We start from the raw sequence: 17,436 nt of genomic DNA on the forward strand, positions 1-17,436 counted from the left end.
AGAAGAAAATTGCAGTGAATGAAAACGGGAGCATGAAGTCATGCAGTTGTACAAATACGTCTCTAAGTGCTTATACATTTATTTTGTGAATTGAATACTGTTGATAACATCTGCATCTGTCTTGGCAGAATTTAATCTGCAGCTGAAAAGAGTACTAGTCTCTCTTCCTGTTATGTAAATAACTGTAAATATTTCCCTTTAAATTTAATCTCAGTTAGTAAAAGCTACCAAGCCTTTACAAAACTCAAAGCAAGTTTTTGCTTTTCTGTGAATTTGTTTTTTGTTTGGGCTGCTGCAACAATGCCACTTCTTTGTACGAAAAAGTATCTGCTGTGTTATGTGTCTTACTCAATTAACTCTGAAGTTTTCTTACCCATAAGACACCTGAAGAAAGTCTTATTCACGTTTCATGTAGACACTTGCAAAATTCCATGAATTATGGGTAGCTGCGTAGTCTGTCCACAGCAGTTTTCAGTCTTATCTTTTGACCTCGCGTTTAACACTAGTAGTTAGTTCAGTTATCTAGTGCACCACTGCTGAAATAAGAATTTTGAGTGTGTTTAACTCATTAGAAAACTTTTATTCATATTACTCTTCAGAGCAATTGCTATGCAGTATGCATTCCCAAAACTTTACCACTGGCATATTTTGAACTTAGTATATTATTTTGTGTACAATGACCACAGTATGTCATCTTGACTACTTGGTGCCATCATTGTGTCTGTAGATATCGGCTTGATGTAGCCTGAAGCAGGTATTGGATGCAGTTTCTATCTGGAACAATTTGTAAAGCTATTTTCCCTAAAGGATGATAGTGCAAGATGCTAGGCAATGTTTTGGGAACATTGAATCTCAACCTGATGTCTGACTATTTACAGGAAGTTTAAAAGAGTTTTGAAATTTTGAGTTACTGGTTTCTGTGTGTGGCTTTTTTCATGTCAGTAGCACCTCAATTGCTCCTGGTCTCAAGGTGGGACAATTAATTTATTTCTGGACTTCAGTGTTTTGGTTGTTCTTTTTAGGCTGTGCCTCTTGCTGTCCCCAGCAGCACCTTGGAGACAGCAATGGCTTGTTGTCAGTTTTCAATGATGCGGTTGGTCACCATCGGCTATTTAGGTGTTTCCAGTTCAGTTTGACACTGTATTTGTTAAGAGTTTCTTCTGAATGGAAGATGGCAGGTGGAATATTGAGCTGTCATAGCAGAAGAGCACACTCAGCTCTTCAGGAGCCTGAAACCAGTCCTTGTTATAAATTTTAATCAATTTTTGGTACAGTGTGTCACACATTTTTGTGGCAGTCATCTTGAATCACATTTCTATCAAGCAGTCCTTTTGATGGTAATTTAATTGAACCATCTTTTCTTTTGTGCAGTATTTTTGTCTTGATCAGGGTTTTAATTCTACAAACATCTTGTTAATATGTCTAGCTACTTATCAGTCACTCTGTCAACTGTTCTGTTACATTATATAGTTGTAATCTGAACTTCAGGTTTTTGAGGCATTCAATGCATTGCTTTAGTTTGTGGTATCTAGCAAAACAGAAGACGCTGTAAGCAGGATTTTATTGTGTTATGCAAAATGCTTAATCTGCTGTTCAGATTTACTGTACCAATTTTCTAATAGTTTGGATAGAACAAAAATAACTGCTGTATAATGGAAATTTGTACAACTCTGAAGGAGGAGTGTTTCTGCAAGGCACTGTACTTGCTGAGAGCTCAGAATAAACTGAAATAACAGTAAGAATGTACAGTTGCAATGCGACAGCTGCTACACTTGTTCAATGTGCAAAATGTAGTGAATGGAAACACCATTGTTTTAGTGAGGAGACTTAAAATATTCTTTGAGGAATAATCTACAGGAATGGTTTTCTTCATCTCTGTCTTCATATTTTTGGTTTGTGTTTGCATTGATATACTGCTTTTGCTTTAACCTTTCATATAAGGAAGTAATTTATTCTGTAAGATAAACTTCTCGGTGCTGGATTTGATGTAATAAACATTAGTGTGAAGTTATTTCCTCATATGTAAGAAAGAATTATTTTTTTCTACATGCCATCAAAATCTAAAAAAGGTATTTAAAAGCCAACGTACAGGGAGATAGTAAGATACAGAGTAATCTTCAAAGTCCAATTTTCAGGAATATCCTCAAAATAAGAGTAGCACCTGATAAATAGTATATTTGACTTGAATGAATGGTTGGTTTGGGTTTTTTTTTGCTAAGTATTTACTTGGAAAAGATGAAACCGAAAGGTACTTTGCACTTTCCATAAGATGTGAGCAGCTCCTCTGAGAATAAACTGAATGCATGATTTTGGTTTATAGTGATTCCTCTCATTTCAGAAGTTGGGGAACAGACTGGTGAGGTAGGTTACTCCAGCTCTCCAGCAGAAGCACCTCCAAGCAAGTCTCCATCAATGCCATCCCTAAACCAGACCTGGCCAGAATTGAATCAGAGCAGTGAGGTTAGCACTTTTGAGTTATTTCATTGCCAGTCAATAATTACATTGTGTGTGCATCCATAGTTCATCATAAGTGAACTGTTGATTACAAATTGTGAAAAAGTTAGCAGGACAATAGACACAGGAAAGTTCTACGTGTGTTAAATTGTAAAAAAGGTAATGTTTTCCGTCTCACTTTTCTGTCTCATTGTGAGATGAGCTACTGTTTAAAATGTTGTCACTAATGGTAATTAGGCTTTATATTAATCACAAAATGATCTCATAGTATTTATTGGAAAAGTTGAATTCATTTCTGTGGGGTTTTTTTTTCATTTAGGGTGGGTTTTTGGTTGATGGGGTTTTGGTATTTTTACCTCTGAAGGGCTATTATAGGCAACGCTTTTGCAAAACTTCAAAATAAGTTTCTGTCAGATCTGGACACTGAGACTGATTTCTAGATGTGATTTTTACCTTGAAATATAAAATATCTCACCAGTAATGTAGAGAAGTCATAGCTCTGGGTTTGTTTCAGAAGCAAAGACTCAAATTTGAATCTGAAGCCAACCATTGGCTAAATTTATTTAAATTTTAAATTTTTGCTGTTATGTACTTATGCTTTATCTTTCTTTACCATATGTATTTGCTGTATAAGCAGTGTTATATAGTAAAGCTGTATTTTGTTAGAATTTGAAACGGAAGTTACCAAACAGGATATTAATATTCTTTTTCACCACAAATGCCCGTTGTTTAAAAAGCCTGTAAGAGATTGATTCCTAGAGTTTTTCATGTTACTCTGTTTTGACATTTTTGCCTTTGACTTAGAATAAACCAGTATTTTATTCTAAGAGCGGCTTCAGGGACTCAAATGAGTTCCTGATTGCAACCATACTACTAATATGATGTAGGCTTATTTTTTGTTATAAGGGCGGGGGGAAAGGAGAAAAATATTGGAATTATTTTTGGAAAACTCTTTTCATTTAATAATCTGAGAGACTCAAGAAGAATCTAAAACTTGTTTTAACATCTAAGATAGTACTGTCAATAGCTGAGTATTATCTTACCCACTTCTCTTACTGAAAGAGCTCTTTGTGGCTTTCTTCTTTCTTTATTACACTTCAAGTGAATAGAAGATTGGTAGTAAAAGATTTAGACAAGCCAAAGGAGAGTCAGTATGAAACAGAAAATAAGCAAATTTTTAGGATTAAAGTTAGGAACGGAGGAAATTTTCTTCCTCTCAGGTGGAAGGACTTTGTGAAGTCTGCTGTTCATCTTAAGAGCAAATGCCAGCCTCACATTGATGTCCTTACCAAATAAAAAACGTAGGAAGTGATTTAGTGATTCTTAGGTGTTGTACTTGAGTGACTCTTAGACTGCTGGTAGGAAGCTATGTTTTAGGAGGCAGGTGAGCAGATATTCACTTGTTGCTAACTAGCTGTAAATGTCTGCAACTGTATTAAAATTTGCATTGATACATTCCCTCATGTTTGCAATAAAGATTTAATAAATTAATGATTTGTTAAGCTACATTGTAATTGAACAGATTCCTTCAGTCAGTATCCAATGCAACTTAAACCAATTGAATAAGGTAATTGCAGTGGTGGAACAAAGTTAATGACAATTCTCTGTCAGCCAAAATCTTGTCTTACAAAACTGACTTTGTCCATTCAGATAGGTAATGTGGTATTTTTCTTCTGAAAATCTACTAAAACTTTAAGAGGTTTGGAAAAGTTCTTGTACTAAATATACTACCAGATACTAACTATACTAAAATGAGTTGAACAATTATTAAATGTTAAGAATTTTATGTTCTAACACAAAGGATTTTCTTATTTTTCAGCTATATTGCTTGCTTCTTGCTCCTCAGCATTTTCTTCTCAGCATGAGTCAGGTCAAAGTCCTCAAGGTTTTAATGCCATGAAAAAACTTCTGGTATTACTGCAGGCACCAGTCTAATTGTTTCCTCTTTGAATCTCTTAAAACTGTCATCAGCAAATGAATTGCATGAAAAAGTTATGCATCTTTGGATCATTTGCCTTTCCAGGCAGATTCATCCCCATTAGTTTCAAAACTGTTACTCTGTTTTTTCTAGCTCATAGTTGATTTTTAAATTCCAGTTGTTAGGCTCAGCTACTGTAAGCTCACAAGTATGGACCAAGATATCAGTCTCAAACCTCAAAATAAAGAGCACCATGACAATCCACCTAACTCTGGATACTACATGCTTCACACCCTCATCTCTTCACTCATCACTCCTTTCTCACTTCAAACATCTTTTTCATCCAGTCTCAAGGCTGTGCACTAGGTTCTGAGAGCTTTAAAAAAATTGAAAAACCTACTAAATTCTTCATATGGTCATACTAGTTCTGACACAGATACGGAGATTTGCTCTTGAGTTCACAACAGTTTCACCTTGTTTCAAATGTCTTGGTGTTTTTTTTAGTAATGGTTCAGGTTTCTGTGAGTTTTAGTTTCTAGCAATTAACCTTTTGAAAGTATTTTTGAAATATTTTTGCAAGTCCAGAAAAGTATTTTAGTTTCAGCTAGTAGGAGTTTTATCCTAGCGAATCGGTTGTATTGTCAGTGCTCTTAAACCTTCCACAGGATTTGAGATGCAGTCCAGTAGATCCTTAATACATGTAGCTTTCTATTAACCAGGGATTTATCAGTAAAGAGCTTCCAGTAATATTTCAGGATGGAGCACAAATAGCATATTCCCAAGAGCAGTCAGAAGGTGTTGGTGTTCGTTTGTGTGTGCCCAGCTAGGGAACCTGAGGACAAGTAATAAATGCCCTGCGGTTTGGCTTCAGGGGAGTAGAATAAGAGATAAATTCAGCATCCTCTCTAAAAAAAATAATATTTTAGCATTGATCTGAACTATAACACAGATGCTGTACGCCTTTATGGAAGTTTTGAAAAATTAAGAAACCGTATTTCTGTAATCAAGTGGTCCGTTTGCCAGTCTCATTAGTAACTTTGAAGCCATTGGGCAAACTGAGTTTAAAAGGGTAGTAGTGGTAGTCCTAAAATAAATATAATGCATGTTTCATTAAAATGAGCAGGAAGAGGCCAAATCAGGGGAGAGGCTGGCAGAACTTGGCCAGTTTCTGACTTGGTAAAAATTGGATCACTCAACAGTGTAGCTCCAAACTACTTGCAGTGTGGCCCCTTCATGAAGGAGTGGAGTGGGAGACACGGAGGTGAACTGTTTAATACAAGGAATGGACAGAGCAGTTAATAAGGGAAACCATACATCCTTACTAAAAAGGCTTCATTAGATTCTGTCCATGAAGAGGGTAGTTTTATGTGTACAAAACAAAAAAATAAAAACAACAAAAAAAACCCACAACCAAAAACACAAAACCAGGAAAAAACTCACTCCTCAAAAAAAAAAATATGAACACTACCCCATAATCTTTGCCTTAATTTAAAGTTTGAAATGAGGAAATAAGGCTCTGTCTCTGCAAGGAGCAGCACCGTGCATTAAAGCACTTAAAAGTTTAGTTAATATTTTTCTGAATTTAATTTGTGCTGATCGAAAACAGTTATTTAGGAATTTCCATAAAGAGTTATTTTGGAAATAACTGTTTTAGACTAGGTTTACCTAACAGACTATTCATTAAATATAGATTGGTGTAGAGGAGAATGTGGAAGGAGGTTGACTAACACCATATAGTTTGTCCTGTATCTTCTAGAGTCATTTACGTTTATTTGCCTATAGAGATGGGACAAGAATTTTGACAAACTTTCTGAGCACTAAAAATTTTGTATTTGTAATTTTTATTGTAGTGTTTGGAACTTGGTTAATATTTACTTGTTGTTTTACCAAAATATAACAAATTTAGCATTCCTGTTGTGATTTGTGATCTTGTTTCTGGATCACAGGCTAATTTTATGTACTTTGGTACTTTGTTGATCTGGTTGTGGCTGTAGCTTGACTTAATAAGCATGAGGACTCTTGACAACCATATATTGATGCAGCATGCCTATATCTTACAAAATTGATCAGAGACTGATTTATTTGCTTTTAGCAATCAACAGTGTTTTTGAATTTAATTCTTTGTCTTGACAGTGATTTGGACTTGTAAAAATACTCTTTTACAGCATAGAATCACTTCTCAGGGGTTGTACTGGCAAGCTGAACTGGTGTAATTGGAGTACTCTGCTCAGTGTTGATTTGTCTGGGATTTTGTAAGAAAATCGGCATTTACAAAAGTGTGAAACTCAGTAGCTACAAAGCTGAAGAACCTTTCTGTGGACTTTATAATTACACGCACAATATGTGGCACTGATTTTTATTTCTACAGTATTTGAATGGCTTAACCAGTTTTTTCACTTGTATGATTTGCATTGGCAAACATGAAATCTGAAGGTACTTCTGTGGTGACTGTGCACCTGTATCTTCATTATGGGATGTGACTGTAAAGATTAATATTGGCAGATAACAAACTTGGTCGCACAACAATCTCAGACTGGAATAGAAATACTTAATGTGTATTAGTGTCCAAGTCGAGCACTGTCCAGTGCAAATATAGTACTTTCCAGTGCAACCCCTATGCTAAATCTCCTCAGTGATCTTTTACTCCCATCTTTTTCATCATGCTGACTTCTCTCCTCTGTCTGTTCAGCAGTGGGAGACATTTAGCGAACGCTCTTCAAGCTCACAAACTCTGACCCAATTTGATTCTAACATTGCACCAGCTGATCCTGTAAGTCAATCACTTAGCTTGCTTGTTTGAAATTAATTTTATTAACACTGAATTTCCATTCATTGTATTTAGCTGTTAATGCATGATTCCATGGACTGCTTTTTGGGGAATGGTGGCAGGCTTCTTAATTTTTGTACCTATTTTAGGAATTTAAATTTTCTAGTACTGCTCATGTTTAATATCTGAGTGCAAAGAATGCTTTTTTCCCTTGATTTTGATATAATACAACACTGCTATCAAAATCTGTATTACACAAAGTATTTAAATGTAATGGTTTTTTCAAAATATTTATAAGTCAACACAAGGGCCGCTCCCAGTGATAAACCGGTCTTGCTTTAGATTTTTGGCTTCAGTGTTCTGTTTTTTTCGAGTTGCAGAGCTTGATTTGCACAAACTCTTAGGACTTGACAATGCCAACTTCACTGAAAAAAACTACTGGGCTTTAATGGGTGTGGTATTTCATATTCTGAAGGTTTTCACCAAGCTCCTTTTATTAATAAGGCTTTTAGTATTTCTGCAGCTAAACCTATATGTTTCTAATGCTTTACTCGGTGAGGAGTGCTCTGGAACATTATGTAGATAAATATCTTGCCAAGTTTGGGAGCCAGAAATTCACTACAGTGTTTCAAGTTCTGCTGGTTTTAAACTTCATAGCATGTGACATTGAAGCAGTTTTGAAGTGCATTAAATTATTTCAGTATTTAGCTGCCGTTTTCATCCTACTTTTCTTACAAATTAGCACTGTTAGTGTCCGTTTTAATTTAATTGCAGTATTAGTGTCCATCTGATCATATAAAATATATAATAGGTGTACATAATACGCATTTAAATGCTTTTCGTATTAAAAAGGTCACTTCTGAAAAGATATAATACATAAATATACATATATTTTAAGTACATCAGTGCTCCACTCTGAGTTAACACGATATTTATGTGGAAATAGTATTTCTAGATGGTGGAAGCTAGAATTCAATCTGCACTGTTCTCTGTGCTCAGAATTGCCCTTAGTAAACATTAAAAACAAATGAAAAAGTCATACTTAAAGTGAAAACCAGTGAAAGTGAAACCCTTTTCACCTGAGAGAGATTTTTTTTTTGTTTAAATGTACTGTATTTTTATGTTTTAATGAACTAAACGTGATGGAAATCAGTTTATAGTTGTTTCTTACTGTATATAATTGCTTGACAGTAAAGAGCTATTACTGTCTTGTCTCCACAATAAGACAGTAGTTTATTTTTACACATAATTATAAATGACAGAAATCTGAAGTTTGAAACTTTTTTCCCATACATTGCTAACCTAGAAATTAGAAACAGTAATGATATATGGAAAACTCATATATAGCCACATGTATTTGTGTGTGTGTGCATAAACAGAAATTCAACAGAAATGCAGAAAAAATACTGGGAGATCACATTCTTGAGTTGTTTTCTTACAGTGCTTGTAGTTGTGAGAAATTTTAAAGAATGGTGAGCATCTTTACTCCTTGCTAAGGTAACAGACTTTGGAGCAGGTACTTCAGGGTCTTTATTTGCATATGAAAATAAGTACAAATGACAGCAAATTTTCAGTGTCAGTGTGCAGACTTGTAATTTTAGCAGTCTCAACAGTGATGCATAGGACTGATTTATCGAACAACTGCTTTTCCAAAGGAGAGAATCCGCTTTCTTGAGCAGTTGTTAATAACTGACTATAGAGTAAATTCATAGACCAGTTCTTTCCTCTTTTTGGTGGAAAAGCAGTTGCTTTGAAGGTAAAAAAAGTGGAATGAGTTAAAACAGCACATTCATCCCCTGATATGGGAACATAATTTGCCTGTTGTAAGTGAAAGTTGGTAACATGTTAAGTTGTTTTGTGTAAAATTAGATTCATTATCTGAATTATGAATTAATATGCTATACAAAAATATATTTAAGATCTTTGCATGATAATCCCATTGCAGGGGGAAAAAAGGCAATATATTTTAAAGCCATAACTATTCCTAAAAGCCTGGTGCAATAAGAATGTTTGAGCTGCAACTAGAAAGTGGTTTTAAAAAGTTTGTATTTGCAACAAGAGTAGTGCAAGTCATTTTAATATTTTCTAAAACTGCTTAATGTAAATTATTCTTGATGACATTGATCTACTTGGGTAGGCAGAGCAGATTAAATTTCTGATAGAAGGGTAGTTTTGAAACTTCTTGTTGTTTCTAGGGTCAGAATATAATCTGGGAATTTTTTTTTTCTGCTCTCACTGTTCCACCCATTCATATATTCTGAATATAAATGACGGGGAAAAAAAAAACCCAAAACTCAGACAGGTATGTCCATGTTTTTAGGTAACGAACAAACTTGTGAACAAATGTAGAAGCTTTGAGATTTTTTTAAGCTATCTATGTGGTTATCTACAGAAACATTGCTAGTGCCCTTTTTAAGTAGTATGCTAGGTTACACCTTAAAAGTTGTTACAGAACCTTCAGCTTATAGAGCTTTGGTTTTATGGGTATATTCAATTCCCTGGAACTGTGTATAAGATAAAACTATTAAATTCTGCTTAGAAATTACATTTCGTATGGTGTCAGTGACTCTAATAGAGCAATTTAAAACTAGATTACATCAGTTAACTCTAATCTCCTCCACAGGACACTGCAATTGTGCACCCAGTTCCCATAAGAATGACTCCAAGCAAAATCCACATGCAGGAAATGGAGCTTAAAAGAACTGGAAGTGGTAGGATATTTTCTCTTGCTAACAAGGAAAGTTTTGTAAAATTAGTTAGTTTTGCTTCCTTAGACGTGCTGACTTTTTTTTCTTCTCCTTAGGTGAATATATCTGGAGTTGTAACTAGCATAATTAATGAGATTCGCTGAGTTAAGAATTAGAGTAAAGATTAAGTAAAGATTTCTCAGTGTTAAGAGCTGGGAATAGAAGTAACACTGTTACAATGTAAAACTTCAAAGCTAAAATAATTCATACACCAAAAGTGTTAAAATACGACAACTTTAGTCTTGAGTGCAGCACTTCAGATAAGGGCAGAAAACTAATGTAAATCTTTGGCATCAGAAGTAAAGGCTGGTTCAAATACTTTTGTTTATTTAGACTTGTTTGTCTGTCTAGATCATGCCAACCCTACTAGCCCACTACTTGTGAAACCACCTGATCTCCCAGAAGAAAACAAAATGAGTTCATCTGTAAAATTTACATCTGGAAATACAGTTAGTAAGTATCAAAGTACTTTCTGATCTCATTTTTTATGTTACACAAAATGTAGATCTGATACATTCTTCAATGAATGAAAACTTCCTAGATAAGGTAAGTTTATCTCATTTTAGAGCTTCTGCTTAGAGACATTTCTGATATGAAGTGTATATTAAAAGTAGTAATTTTAAAAGTTCTACTGTTGTCACTGGAGATGTTTTCCTGCCATATGTGTTCAAAAAAGTTCGTTTTTGTCAGCTCTTTTCCATCTTCCTGTTTTCTCTTTTGATCTTAGGATGGGAAATTGAAATTATGGGAAGTGGAATTGACGAAGTAGCATTTGATGCTACTTCCTCAGAACCATGTCACAACAGGTTTTCTGAAGAGTGAAAACCTGTTGACCACAAAATTTTCAGGCAATTCTCATCTGGTTTAGCTACTAAGAAAATGAGTTAGACTTCTAGATTTCTTTAAGTACAGCTTTTCAACTGGTTATTTACTGAAAACCAAAATGGCTTTTAAGAGAGTCTCCTGTGTCAAAACATTTTGCATTATTTTGATTTGATTAGTCTACTTGTCTAATATTGAGAAAGGTCCCAGATTAAATGTAGCCTGATGGAGTCTGTTTCTGAGATATATTTTTTTGTTTTATTTAAACTGGGAACTTTTCTTCAGTGAAAATAATGTTTGAAGAACTCATTTTTTTTTGTCCTTTGCATTATTAAGATAGTAGTATTTTAGTTGGTTTGTAATACAGGAATAATTTAGAAAGTGCCTCTTTGTGTTTTGTTTTTCTCATGAACTCTGTTTCAGTGGCACTCTTTGTTCTGAGCAATGTCTTGAGCCTGTCTGTCTTTTTCTTTTCAAGCAGAGTTCTGTTTTTACTAGGTAGTCTTCTGATGAAAAAGAAAGAATGAGCAAACATGGTCTTTTAGTGGAGAAGCTGCTACTATATGCAGGATCTAAATTCTGAGAGCCCTTCTGTACCCTGTTTTCCTTGTCTGAGTATAGCTAAACCTTTGATAAAGGGCCTGTAACTGTATTTATACCGAAAAGTATTCTTCCCTCAGAGGAAGAATGTAGTGAAATAAAACAAACCTCATTGCAATGTAACATAAAGTCACCCTGTTCCTTTTTCCGTCTTCTAAGGTTGGTGACAATCCTTCAGCACTTCTAAAATCAAGCATGTCCTACTCCTTGGTGTGGGTTTTTTTTTTTTTTTCTTGGATGTCCCTTAACTCTTGTTGGCTAGATGGTTGAAGTGCTATAATGTCAAGTGTTTAAAAATTATTGCTTATGAAACTTATATTTTGTATTTTAGATATAACATTATTGTCATTGTTTATTCTTCAGTACATCCCAGTAGTAACTGACAACTCACGGTATTGGGCAAGGGCGTTTGGTTTGTATTGGATCCTTCAATTATTCAGACTCAAGATTTTTGAATCCTGGCCAGATGATACCTTACAGGGAAACAGTACAAGGACATAAACATTTTTAAAAATAAAAATTGGGTATTTGAAATCATATATTATCTGTATCTGTTAGAGTATATTAATGATGCGAAACAAATATGAAACTTTGTACTTTTTTTTTTACCAGCAGATGGTTACAGCAGTTCGGACTCCTATGCTTCAGATCCAGAGCAAATTGGAAGCACTGTAACGCGGCAACGGTTAGTAGAGTAGCAACTGCAAAAAAAATAAATAAAAGGTGTTTAAAGAAGCCTGTTCTGAGCTTCTGGTTGTTTTACAACTAGGTTGTAAAATGATGGCTAAATAGATTCTTAACTTTAACACTCAGGAATCTGGAGGCAGTCTGTTTTCTAATGCGTTAACAATGTATTCCATTCCTATTAAGGTGTAAAGTGAAAATTCAAAAAATAATGTAGTCTAAAAAGCTGTTTGATGTTGGCCAATCAAATGAAACTCCACATTCACTCAGAAATCTTAATAAAGACTTTCTCCTTAAACTCAAGGGAATGTAGGCACAGGAGATCTTGATGTTACTTGAAACCAATTTTTTTTATTTTTAAAAATGTCCATTAGGCATTAATGGAGAAGGACCTTGTGATTTTGTAGCATAAAAGAATAAAACATAGATTAGAAATATCATGGCAGTAACTCAATCTCCTTTAATAATGGACTTTTATAAAATGAAGGGCAGTCACAGACCCAACATAAATTAAGGGATTGGAGGAAAGCTATGCAAGCACATAACCAACAACTGTATCATTTGACATAAAAGAATGTGCTGTACTAGCTGGTGCTAATTGTTCCCATTAAATCTGCCTGAATAGGATTAAAAACCAGCTACGCCATTAACCAACTTACAATCAGTTTTGGAGGTAAGTTGCAAAACAAAAATAATTAGGGTGACTTCAATAGCAGAGAAAGATTTGCAATTGCCTCTTAGTACAGCAGCTTGAAAATTTCTTTCCTCCGTTTTTACTTAATGGCAAACTTGATTGTCCTGATTCTATGTGTGGTTTTGCCCTATCAACATGATGGTTTCGACATGTTCTTTTCATCTCTGATCTTGGGTTGGGTTCTTTTACTGAACTTGTGTAGATGAGTGAAGCTTTCTGATGAGTTGGCGCTTTACAGCACAGGTAGCTTCTGTCCAGATCTGGCAGTTCTGGCGGTGTCCACCCAGGAAGTTTTTCTCTCACGTCTGCTTTTACTTCCTTCCACTGATAATCTCTTCTACCAATTGCAACTTTATCCATAGAGATGGCATTGTCCTTAATGCTACCATTAGTCCAGAGTACTTCTTGTATTTTCAAAAAGCGAAAACTGGCAAGGCTATGTCAGATAATGATGTTTCAGGAATGTCCTTAAACCACTTTCTCCCTTTTTTAATCCTAGTTGTGGCTTTTATACTAGACGAGCTAGAGGGATGACCCTAGGAGTCAGTGTAATTAGACTTGTATTTCATCACTTGGAGAGTTACATACCGTTACAGAAGCATTGAGCTGGAGAGTATATTAAGAAAGCAGATTTTCTGTCTGGACTTACACATTCAGGAATTCTAGGGTTTATGTGAAACTTAAGTACCTCTTGCCTCTCCTAGTTTTATATCTTATGATAGTTATAGAAGAATATTACAGAAGTCAGTCGTAGAAAAGATTTTTATCACGCATTCATGAGTTGAATAAAAGAGTAGCTGTATTCATGTCAGTGATTCAGTAAATATGTCTTGCTAAAATTGGACTAGTTATGAAGTTTCTGCAAGCTGTTTTTAAATGGAAGCTGCAGAAAAATTCTGCATACAGTGAATCCCACTTAAATGGCTCTTAGTGCAGTACTTCATCCTTCTATCCTTTCTGAATGTGTGCTCGATGAGCTTACAACAGGTGTCCACTAGATGGTGATCCTACCTAAGAATGAGTTCAAATTTCTGAAGATGCTACCAAGTATATAGATTTGGAAAATTTTAGGCAGCGAATTAAATAACTGTCTTGTACACTGAGATACTCCTTAAGCTTGGTATCCATGGAGGCAGGTCCAACAGAAACTTAATATTCTTCTTCAATGACATTGAACTTAACCCATTTAAAACCTAAGTAGGATGTTGACTACATGTACTTTGCAAATTATAGTGACTACCATCTGGGTGGAATTACCATATTTAGGATTCTCTGTTCCTGAACTATGATTATTTTGGGATGTGTGTCAAGCTATTGGTTTCCAAAAGATAAATTACTTGTGGTAATGTAACAATAATCTGGATAATGGGCGTTTAAATAAATAGAAACATAAAACCAATGTGAAATCAATGAATACCAGAAGGTTTACAACTGATCTTGCAGTCTTCAAAGTCAGTGGCGATCAGGCTCTTTTCCATCTGTCAAACCTTATTTTCTAATTGTATACCCTTAAGAACTTTAGAATTTTAGTTCTGTTGTAGCCACCTAAAATCACTACAGAAGCTTATATGTTTTGCAGATCACATTCAGGAACATCTCCAGATAACGCTGCACCACCGCCACCCCCTCCAAGGCCTCATCCTTCTCATTCTCGATCATCGTCTTTGGATATGAACAGATCCTTTTCAGTTACACCAGGTATACTGTGTTCCTAGTGTTTTTCATACATATATTCCTCAAGCAGACAATTTGTTTTTCCTCTGAAGAGATTTAGAGTGTGTTTTTAAAACGCTGCTTCTGAATGAAAAAGCTGAAAATGTTGTTACTCTTCCTGTTTGTATTAAAACTTACAGTCCACTTTGCTTAAACAGATCATTTAGAAGTAAATTCTGAATGCTGGCATTGTGGTGCTTTGGGTGAATGTGGGAAGCAAAGTTGGGAAATAACATTTTGGTAGGGCACCCACATGCAATGAATTGCATCTGCCAGGAAATTTTCAAGAGGAGTTCTTTTGGTATCAGGTGTATTAGAGACAGGTGTTAAGTATTTAACTTCAGAGGGCACTTCTGATGCTCTGCTTAATGGGTTTTTTTATATCTTTTTTTTTTAAGTACTTGTCAGTACTTTTCAATTCAGGATCACAAAGTATGAGAAAATGTTGAGTTTATAATGAGGGTAAAAGAAGAAAAGGACTAAGATCAGAAAAGTATGACCACGTCTGTACTTTGAGCTGGAACAAATTGCAAGGCCCATGTTCTGGTTCTTTGTTTTGTCTGTTAATAAATTTGAAAGGAGATGACATTACAATTATGGTCCTCAATATGACAGGTTAGTATGTAGGCAAAATGCAAGATTTCTTCATGTTGACAAGTCAAAAAAATAGATAGCACTGTAATGTCAAGAGTAATAATCCTGGCCAAACTCAGTGCCTCTTTTACAGGACAGCAACAGGCTGGAGTTGTTGCCTATCCCCCTGCAGTGCCTCCAAGACCACAGCCTTCACAGGTGATGTTGTCGCTTTTGGAAAATCATACTCTAACTCGGTGCATCATTTTTATCTAACTCTGAATTTTACCTTATCTCTAAAATGAGTAGTATTGCTTGGTAATTTTTTGAAACAGCCAGGATGTGAACGATGGCAAAACCTAGACTATAGCCAAGTATTAGCCTTTGCTGAATAAAGAATTGTTTCTGGTGGAACCATGGGAAGGGATTAAAGTAGAGATTGAGGAGGCATGAGTGGCTCTGGAGCTCTGAGTTGTAGGAGAGAGAGGAAAGTTACGCTTCCACATTTCTTTCCCTGTGTAGCTAATAGGCTGTAACACAGACCATGAGAGCAATCTTTCAAAGTTTTGCAAAATAGGTGTTTGTCTTCCGTCCACGTCTGGCACAGGGTATAGTTTTACATAACATGCCTGCTCCCATAAGGAGTGATCCCATTTCTTCCTTTGTCACAGGCTTGGTGATCTTTGCAGTCCTGGTCTGAGTCAATTCAATGAGCTGATTTGGTAGAAAACAAATCCTGTGAAAATTGTTTTTTCCTTTGTCTCAGCCATCTGAATCCTTCAATTGCTGTGCAGGTCTGACATGGGACAGATAAAATTGCTTTTCAGTTTTTTAGGAGCAGCTACTTGTTAGAACCTGAGTTACCAGAAGCTGAAGTCAGTCAATGGATCCAGAAATCATCTGCGAAGGAGGGTACAATGACAGACATACTCCGTACAGTGTGATCACATAAGCCAGTTTCCCTATGGAACTGGACTAAAAATCTATATCAAGCCTGACAGAGCCAAGCTGGACTGTTACAGCAGAAGCATCTACTGTCCAATGAGTCTAGATAGTCCTACAGTGCATCCATCTTTGGTGTCGTTCTCTGGATAATAGCACATATGATTGAACTTCCTTTTCCCTTAAATATTTCTGGTTTTATAAATACAGATTGGTCTGTCTGTTTGGGTGTTGGATGAGATGCAGTTTGTCCTACTGACAGAATGTAAATCTTTGCCTACTAAAAAGGCAAATATCTTTAACATTGTCACAAACTGCTGCTTGGTGAGATTCTTTGCATGAGATGACGGTCGTAAGAACAACATCACTAAATATTTTTGTTGTTTTATTTGCAGGGTGCAGGTCCTCATGTGCATCGCCCAGTAGATGCTGAAGGTCTAATAGCTCATACTAGTACCTCACCTCAACAAATACCAGAACAGCCAAATTTTGCAGACTTCAGCCAGTTTGAGGCATTTGCTGTTTCAGGTGTAAACAAAGAGGAAGAAGATGAAATTGAAACGCACTCAGAAGTCTTGCAGGTGAGCAGAAGTGAAGGTCTTGGTGGTGGTATTACACAATTGACATAATAAGACTTTGGTAAAGCCTACTTCTGCTGTTTTCAGGTGGGTTTTTTTATGGTGTCCCAATCCACTGTGACAAGGCAATTACTTTACACGCTGCTACACTTATTTAGTAATTGCCAAACAGCTAAGCAGAAGAAACTTTTGTTCTCAGTTCTTGATTGTAATTCAAAAGATTTTGTACTTAATAGCATATATGTGCACAAACATAATTGTATTGGTGCATTTAAGTTGTAGCACAGGCAAAATTTCTCTGCTCACTCTTGCCAGCCTTCCAAATGACTTACTGGCAAGTTTTGAAGTGGTCTGTTGAGATGACTGTCAAGTATTGTAAACATCTGCTAAAACTTCATTAATTTGGTTTTGTTCAAAGCCATTGGACAAACAGCTAAAGTGAATAGAGCTCTGGCATCCTCATGTAATAGATCATTACAGATGTTTACAAAACCATGTTTCCTACTATAGACACTGGACTTAAAAGTTTGGAAGCCTCAGGGTTTATTCCTATTAATGTCATAATAGTTTACTGCTATTTTATTAATTACTTCATGTTTTCCTTTCATAATTTGTAGCCTTCATCCAGATTGCAAGTTCTCTGGGGCACTTCATCATCCTCAGTTGCAAAAGTACCTGTGGTGCTTTGAAGTTCTCACAACTATCACCAGCATGTTCTTGCTTCCTTTAATCAGGAAGGTCAATGACGTAGAACCATTTAAGCACTCCCTATATACCTCATTGCAAAATCAGCTATGTTAGCTTAAGCTGCCACTGAAAACTGCTTAAGTTAAGCTTGCTGATTGTTTTGCATTGAGGTGGATGGGGAACGGTCTCATTGTGTTCCATTGGAGGGATTAACCTTTGGCAGTAACAGATAATGGTGGTAACGTAATAGCAGAAAT

At 35.7% G+C, this 17,436-nt stretch overlaps 1 protein-coding gene across 12 annotated transcripts in view; it reads left to right on the forward strand.

The window, feature by feature from the left end:
- REPS1 (RALBP1 associated Eps domain containing 1) overlaps positions 1-17,436 on the forward strand; it is a 63,743-nt gene that overhangs the window by 42,004 nt on the left and 4,303 nt on the right. For 3 of the 12 annotated variants that reach the window (XM_063329466.1, XM_063329478.1, XM_063329473.1), the window contains exons 9-16: positions 2,321-2,460; positions 7,062-7,142; positions 9,763-9,850; positions 10,238-10,339; positions 11,921-11,993; positions 14,266-14,384; positions 15,127-15,191; positions 16,310-16,495. In XM_063329466.1, the coding sequence (XP_063185536.1) occupies positions 2,321-2,460; positions 7,062-7,142; positions 9,763-9,850; positions 10,238-10,339; positions 11,921-11,993; positions 14,266-14,384; positions 15,127-15,191; positions 16,310-16,495 (854 nt within the window). The remainder of the gene's footprint in view (positions 1-2,320; positions 2,461-7,061; positions 7,143-9,762; positions 9,851-10,237; positions 10,340-11,920; positions 11,994-14,265; positions 14,385-15,126; positions 15,192-16,309; positions 16,496-17,436) is intronic. The other 9 variants (XM_063329468.1, XM_063329467.1, XM_063329469.1 and 6 more) reach the window with 9 other exon arrangements.

The sequence above is a fragment of the Chroicocephalus ridibundus genome, chromosome 3, assembly GCF_963924245.1.
Source record: "Chroicocephalus ridibundus chromosome 3, bChrRid1.1, whole genome shotgun sequence".
Taxonomy (NCBI): domain Eukaryota; kingdom Metazoa; phylum Chordata; class Aves; order Charadriiformes; family Laridae; genus Chroicocephalus; species Chroicocephalus ridibundus.